This window comes from Arachis ipaensis, chromosome B06 (genome assembly GCF_000816755.2).
Source record: "Arachis ipaensis cultivar K30076 chromosome B06, Araip1.1, whole genome shotgun sequence".
NCBI classification, from domain to species: Eukaryota; Viridiplantae; Streptophyta; class Magnoliopsida; order Fabales; family Fabaceae; genus Arachis; species Arachis ipaensis.
In genome coordinates this window covers 101,897,518-101,905,881 of record NC_029790.2, presented here as the reverse complement: position 1 = coordinate 101,905,881, position 8,364 = coordinate 101,897,518, and the positions used below count along the sequence as shown (strand labels likewise).

Sequence of the window (8,364 nt, the reverse complement as noted above, 5' to 3'; positions counted from 1 at the left end):
ATACGTACAACACCCCACACTCTATTCACTCACTACTCCAAAATCCCTAATCTTCTCCGGCAGAACCCCGTCAGTCTCTCACTCTGTCAAACACCACAACGGCAGCCCATTCCTTTTTCCGGCATCACTCCCATCTCTTCACTGCGGCTGCTGCTACGTCTTCTCTCTCCACCATCGCTGTTGCTATGTAATGTCTCTCCACCGAGGCTGCAACCTGTGACCTTGTCGCCGATCTACTCTTCTCTGGTGTTATGTGCCTCTCTCCGTCGCTGTTGTGCTCTTTGCTCACCCAATCTCGGTAATTTCCTCTGTACTCTCTCTCGCCGCCGATCAGATCTCTCCACCGGTCTGCTCTCTTCTACTTTTGTGTGCCTCTCTCGATATCTCGTTTTCTAATTAATTGATTGTTGAATATTGATGAGTTTATCTGTTAAGAATATGGATTATTTCAATTTTTAAATTTCTATTTTATTAGATTACTGCTGGTTTTCCTTCTTTATAAGGTGAAAATCCAGTGTGTGATTAAGCTTGATTAAATTCAGCTGGAGCTCATTAATCTTTGTGATCAGTTCTGTCCAAATAGATTGTTAATTTGCTTGTGTATGATTAAACCTTGTTACTTTGTGAAAGAATGAACTAATTAACAGCCTTAATTTGCTTCTGTTTTGCTTGCCATTTAGGTTCACTAATCCATCTTCATTAAACACAATGTAATAAGTGCCTCACTGCCTTGCATGTAATTGTTTGCAGTTCTTGATTTATCTCAGAGTTCCACTGACTCACCGATTCCAACCAAAACCCTAACTCGAATCCGTACCCTACAACATGGCTTCCGGTAATCACCTCCTCCTACTTATTTTTCTAATCTATTTTTTCAATTTTAATAAGCTTGGATTATTATTTTTTATTTTAGTGCATTGAAAACCCTATCTGAACTAAGCAATGAAGCACTTTCTTGTAATTGTTGAATGTGTATGTGTGTTTTTGAGCGTGTCTGTGACGATGCTATTGTTTTGACCAGTTTCAGCAAATGTCAAAATTCATGAAAAAATCGTGAAGCTGAGTAATGCCTTTCAAATGTGGATTTTCACAATCATTGTTTATGTACTATAATAATACTGTTGCTTATGTGATATAATTGTTTAATTAGAACTTCATCTGCATCCAGTGAATGCTTTTAATCCTGTTAAGCTAGTCCCAAGCTAGCTGACTTAAGAAAAAAGAATCCTTTTTGAATCTTTGTGGCATGGTTTAATCACAAATCTAATGGTTTGAAATCCCAACTGTAGAAGGAATGGCAATTCAACAGGGTTGTTAAATATTTAATTTCATGTTATTTGCACTACAAATTTGCCACTTATGCTTCTTTGAAGTATTCATATTTTACAACATTGAATGTCCTATGCTTTTAATGTTGAAATATATATAATTATAATAGTTGATTAACTTTTTCTGATTTAGTTACACGCACTAAGTGTTTGCATTATGTTTTTATAATGTAGATGCTGATATGGAGGACTATGGATTTGAGTACTCTGATGAGGAGCAAGAGGAGCAAGATGTTGATATTGAGAATCAATATTACAATTCGAAAGGTATTTATAGCACCTATGCTTACATTCACTTCTTTTCAATGTAATGAGTTTGGATAGGTTAGTTTTATTTTTCGGCTACATACTAGTTTGCTCAAATTTAACTTGGTGTTCAAAAGTATTTTTGCACTTTCTTATGATCATTCATCAATGGCATCATTGTTGGAACTAGAAGTTTGATTCATTAGCTTGTTTTGAATTCAATTATCCTTTTGGAAGAAAGGTATATATTGATTAACTCATACTCCCTCTGGTTCAAACTATCTTTCACGCCAGAAAACTTATTCTTTTTAATTTCTTAATCTTAATTATCCTTTTTTGTGCAAGTTGATAGAAGTTAATCATGATTATTTTTTCCCAGTTTCTTATTCTATAAACCTCAGTAAGATGGGTAGATTGGATGAATGGTACACAATACCTATTGGTAAAACCATTAAAAAATAAAAAATATTGCGAGAAACTATAGGTGAAACCGTTAAAGAAATAAAATCATTTAGATTTTTACTGATTGTTTGGTTTGCGTTTCAGACTTTGGTAGCACGATAAGTTGGTGTAAAGATTATCTTTTTCATTCTCTTGTGCACTAAATGCAATGAGGGAGATCATTAGTGGAATTTTATATATTATTTTAAACTTTTGAGTATTTTAGGGAAGGGTAATATAATTACAATACGTCTTGTGAATAGAAGGCTTGTAGAAGCCTTGATAAGAAAACTAAATTAGATGGAAGGTAGCTCGATAAGTGTAGGTATAAAAAACCTAGAAAAATTGTAGATAAAGTCATTAAGAAAGGCTTATATTCAATTTGCTTCCCTGTAGATATGGTTTATGATACAATGTAATAATAGTGTGATTCGTGAAATCAACCATAACTAGTAGGAGAAAAGCTTTGCTGTTGAGTTCTTAGTCATTGTGCAAATGCCTTTAAGGACAGATATTTTGAAAGGGGGGAATCTTCATTTACAACACCATGAGATCTAGGTTCTCATAATTTGTGGTTCTAAATTGATGATTCCATCCTCCACACTAATTTCCTAAGATGCTGCTGTTTGTATGTAGGTTTGGTTGAAACTGATCCAGAAGGTGCACTTTCTGGTTTTGCTGAGGTAGTGCGCATGGAACAAGAAAAGGCTGAATGGTAAGAACCCTATTATCTGAGTGCTGCATAATAATAATAAACATATGGACACTGGACTTAAATGATAATATACTTTTGTATCTTCTGTTGCAATTTTTTGTATCATTAATAATTCAGTGATCTGATCCTGCTTGTGCTTTTTTTTTTTTTTAAATTTCATTTCATTTTATTTTCTTTCTTTTCTTTAATGTTTTGTTTCTAGTTGGCCATTCAGTAAATACTAAATACAGCTAATATATTTGTTGACTGATTTTTCCCTTCTTTTTGGTATTCTTTGATGAATTGGATCATGCATTGCGATATTTGTGTTTATCTTTTGATGGTACGAAGAAACTATTATGTATTTCATGTGATATTTATTTTACATTTTACCAGGGGATTTAAAGCTCTAAAACAAACTGTCAAGCTCTACTATCGACTTGGGAGGTATAAAGAGATGATGGAAGCCTACAGGGAGATGTTGACTTATATTAAGTCTGCAGTGACTCGTAACTACAGTGAAAAATGCATAAACAGCATTATGGACTATGTCTCAGGTTCAGCTAGCCAGAACTTTGGTCTTCTGCAAGAATTCTACCAGACAACTCTGAAAGCCCTTGAAGAAGCAAAGAATGAGGTTAATCCTGTAGACTTTATCTTGGTTGCAACTCATGTCATTGCATTTCCCATTAATGCAATCTTATGTTTAATTTTGTATTATTCAATTGGCAGAGATTGTGGTTTAAGACAAACCTGAAGCTTTGTAAGATTTTCTTTGATATTGGTGAATATGGACGAATGAGCAAGGTAAATGTCTAATTTGCTGTCCGACATAATTTGAATGTGTCTGTATGATTCTATTGGTGTCTAGTGTTTTTCATAGTAAAAATTTAAGGATTTGTTGAATCCTTTCAGATCTTGAAGGAACTTCACAAATCTTGTCAAAGAGAAGATGGCACAGATGACCATAAGAAAGGAACCCAACTGTTGGAGGTTTATGCAATAGAAATCCAGATGTACACAGAGACCAAGAACAACAAAAAACTCAAGGTCAGCATTTGTTTTAGAAAATTACTGTTGTGTACCTAACATCTAACTATCTACCTCACCAATTTATTATTGCTTATTCTGGAATTTGCTTTCAATTATCTATCAGACTTCACTTAATGTTTGTTGGTTTAGAACGAATTGTCGAATTCTCTAACACTTAATATTTATGTAAGTTTCATTCAATAAGAACTAACTGTATCTCTCTGGATGAAAGATGGAGTTGCTTAAACACATTGGTATCTCAGTACCTTGCTTGTTTTCGAATTTTTATAGTCATTTTCGTTATTCTTCACAATTTCCTGTTTTCTTTTTAATTAACTGTTTTTAGTAATTTAGATCTTGTAATCTGTGGGAAAAAAAAATATTTGATGTATGGGCAGTGACCTGTGGCTGGATACTGATGCTTAAGCAAAGTGAGTATTTGTGGGGGTGTCATTGTGGTTGAGCATGGATAACTGAGCTATCATAACCTAATGGACTATCTCTAGTAATAAATTTTGATAGGCTTAAATATCTTTCAATTGTTGTGAATGTTGTGAACTGTGGTTTTGGTCCCTGTATTAAAAAAGTTGTTTCAATTCCAAACACCATCTCAATACCTGGCTTGTAGTTAACCTAATGCTGTTGAGAATCTCTTGAATCTGGCAGCCTCAGAATTATTTTATATTCATTGATTAGTCATTAGTTTTTAGGAAAGTTTGTTTAACAGTGTCTCCTGGTCTTAAATGCAGCAACTTTACCAGAAAGCACTTACTATTAAGTCAGCTATTCCCCATCCAAGAATAATGGGGATAATCCATGAATGTGGGGGTAAAATGCATATGGCAGAGCGCCAGTGGGCAGAAGCAGCTACTGACTTCTTTGAAGCTTTTAAGAATTATGATGAAGCTGGGAATCATAGGCGGATCCAATGCTTGAAGTAAGCAGCATGGAATTCATTTTACTTTTACTTATTAGTTCGAAACATTTGATTAATGATAGATTGCAGTGTTTATGAAATGAAATTCATCACGAGTCATCAATTTTAGGATGAGATTGTTACTTTTAAAATTCATAATCTTTCCCTCGGATACATTTCAGCTTGACTGCTGAGTAAAGAATTTTAGCTTTGTTTTTAATATGTATTGTTATTGTTATTATATGCACCAGGTACCTTGTTCTTGCCAACATGTTGATGGAGTCTGAAGTGAATCCTTTTGATGGACAGGAGGCTAAGCCGTAAGTGATGTGCATTTTATTTGTCTGCTCCACCCATTTTTCATTCCTATTGAGTCCTGGTTGTTTTCCCATTCTGACTTTACATCTCATAAATTATGTATTGCAGATACAAGAATGATCCGGAAATTTTGGCAATGACAAATTTGATAGCAGCCTATCAACGGAATGAAATATTGGAATTTGAGAAAATACTGAAGGTACTTTTAGTTAGTCTCATTTCTCTTCACCTATTATTGGTTCTAAATGGATTCTGGGTATTTTGCTTTCCAGAGTAACAGAAGAACCATCATGGATGATCCATTTATCAGAAATTACATTGAGGATCTGCTGAAGAATATCAGAACACAAGTCTTGCTTAAGCTCATCAAACCATATACAAGGATAAGGATACCATTTATATCTCAGGTAATTGTACTCCTAAATTCTTGTGGAACTAAAGAAGGAACTAAAGAAATTAGTGGAACTAAAGAAGGAAAGTAAATACCAAAATTTATCTCGACAGCTTATAGATATTATTATTATTATTATTATTATTATTATTATTATTATTATTATTAATTACCTCATAGTTGGTTAACTGGTTTAAGTGAAGGGTTCTGCTGTAATTTTTTTTATTGCTTCCTCTTAATGCAAGTAATACATATTTATTAACTTGAATTATGAGAGGTTAAGGTATGGTTTGGCCAACTTAATTGTAATTCTTTTTTATTTGATAAAACCACTAATTTACAGGAACTGAACGTTCCCGAACATGATGTTGAGCAGCTGCTTGTGTCACTGATTCTGGATAATAGAATTCAAGGACACATTGATCAAGTGAACAGGCTCTTGGAACGTTCTGATAGGTCTGTTTATATATATTGTAATTATTTCAATTTTTTCAACTTTATTCTGTTTATAATCTGCTATTTTATGGTATTAATTGAATATACACGGTTCAGGTCGAAAGGAATGAAAAAATACACTGCCATAGACAAATGGAACACACAGCTAAAATCTCTCTATCAAACAATCAGCAATAGAGGTTAGACCTTGGTGTGTGGTGGAAAGGGATATCTGTATTGTTGCTTCAGCATGCAGTTTTGTCATGTGAATTTAACTTAGCTTCTAATATGCAGAGTTAGGAAAGTGTTACAAATAGTGGGAACCAAAGTGAAAATGCAACTTGTGATTCATGTTTTACTTTATTTGGTAACAATTTTAAAGGTGTTCAAGGTTGTGTAGAAGGGTTTGATGCTCCCTGAGCGCTGTTCCAATTTATTCGTCGTTTAGTAAAGTATAATGCTGCAACCGGTGTCGATATATAATTATATATTATATGAAAATAAAATGTGGATGGTTTTTTAGATTTGTTATAGCTTTCTTTTGGCAATCAGCGATAGAGACAAGGAGTTACTATTCTTATCGTATCGTTTGTGTTACTTGTGAGGTGAATCTTTTAAGAGATTGGTGCCGCTTAAAATATTGTTGAAGGTAAACTCCCATCAATGTTGGACTGGCCACAAACATAATACCCTCCTGATGAGTGATGGCCTTTCTAGGTTTCACCGTGACTAAGAACACTGATGCCTTGCCTTAGCAAGCAAGCATGCTAAAAGGATTTCAGATTGTAAATTGAACTAATTTTTGGGGGGTGGGGACAAAGAAAGAAAGAAAAAGGCATTTTAAAATTCTTTCAGTTGGCGAAAAAAGAAGTATTAAACCTTCACAGCTTCACTACGACCAAACCTCTGCTTTCTCCTTATTGTTTGTGGGGGTGTGTTTCTATTTTTCTTTTTTTCTTTTTTTGCTCAGCAGTATGTCACGGCCTTGGACACACTCCAACGCTACCGTGCCGGCACTCGGACTTACTCAACCTCTTGAGTTAAGACCAAGTCAGCCTAACCCTCAATACTTAGCAAGAAAGCTAAGAATACAAGAGAACACAAGAGAAAGAAAGCTTTGGTGGAAGTATTCTTAGCTTTCTTGCTAAGTATTGAGGGTTAGGTTGACTTGGTCTTAGCTCAAGAGGTTGAGTGAATCTGAGTGCCGGCACGATAGCGTTGGAGTGTGTCCAAGACCGTGACAAGTATCTTAACCTGCTCTATTTGAAAAACTTAAATAGCTGAAGTCCATAACAAGCCCACTGAATATCTTTAATCAATCATACAAAATGGGTGGTCAAGATTTGAAGAAAAAAAAGCCGCTGAATATCTTTAATCAATCATACAAAATGGGTGGTCAAGATTTGAAGAAAAAAAAGAGGATTGGATCGAAAACTTGACTCCTATCATAATTCATCCGAGGCTACTACTAAAAATGCACGTGAATAATTTTGTCATTGACAAAAATGCATCTAAATTGTTATTGATAAAAGTACTCTCAAATAATTTAAAAATTTGACTAAAAATATTTAAAAAGAATATTATTTTTTTATAAGTGACAAATGACTTTTGTATTTGACAAATTGTTTATGTATTTGATCCAATATTTTATAAAAATATATCGAATATTAAATATGTATTTCTCAAAAAATGTCTTAAAGATTGAACTTTGATGTGGTTTTTTGCAAGTATGATTAAAAAAATGAGATATTCTTATTCTTAAAATTTGGTAATTTTTTGCGAATTATATATTTTTTATCATTTTTTAAAATTATTGGTTGTTCACAAAAATATATATATACTTAGTAAAAAATCACCAAATTTTAAGCATAAAAATATCTCATTTTTTTAATCATGTTTGCAAAAAATCGCATCAAAATTTAATCTCTAAAATATTTTTTGAGAATATGTATTTAATGTTGGATATTTTTATCGCATTTTTAAATTATTTGAGAATATTTTTGTTAATAACAAAATTTGAGTACATTTTTGTCAACGATAAAATTATTCAGGTACATTTTAAGTGGTTTACTCTTTATATAAACAGAAATTTATAATCCCAAAAAAACGAAACAAAATATTAACTTATTTTTCAAAAATAAGTTATTTTTTTAAGAATTTAAATATTAACTCAACATTGATTGTTCAGTCATGTATAAATTGACACGAAAGCAAAAGCGTGTCAGACATACTATTGTGATTGGCAAAGAAATGAAATCAGAATTGAAGAAAAAAAGTAGCGTTGTAAGCAAATATAGAAGAACTTAAAGGTCAAAATAACAATGATGGTTAGAAATCATCATACAATTAGAGAGACCATTACTATAGGAACTACAAATGGAAGAAAGCTATATTGCAATGATAAATCCAGCGTTAATTGGCTCAAGAGTGGTGATCAGAATACACGTTTTCTTTTTCGTACCAAGTTCTAAACGAAAATAGAAAAAATAAAATGAAAATTCCTTTAATAAAGAGTAAAATTTGTTTAAGAGTGAAATTTTTACTTAATTTAGATAGAATATAA

General features: G+C 32.9%; 1 protein-coding gene across 1 annotated transcript; it reads left to right on the top strand.

The window, feature by feature from the left end:
- Nucleotides 3-6,332, top strand: LOC107604721 (COP9 signalosome complex subunit 2). Its single transcript, XM_016306373.2, has 13 exons — nt 3-298; nt 751-835; nt 1,503-1,595; nt 2,652-2,730; nt 3,106-3,346; nt 3,442-3,516; nt 3,625-3,759; nt 4,491-4,678; nt 4,909-4,977; nt 5,084-5,174; nt 5,248-5,382; nt 5,710-5,822; nt 5,919-6,332. The coding sequence occupies exons 2-13, from the start codon at nt 826-828 to the stop codon at nt 6,004-6,006; spliced, it is 1,317 nt and encodes a 438-aa protein (XP_016161859.1). The 5' UTR covers nt 3-298; nt 751-825; the 3' UTR covers nt 6,007-6,332.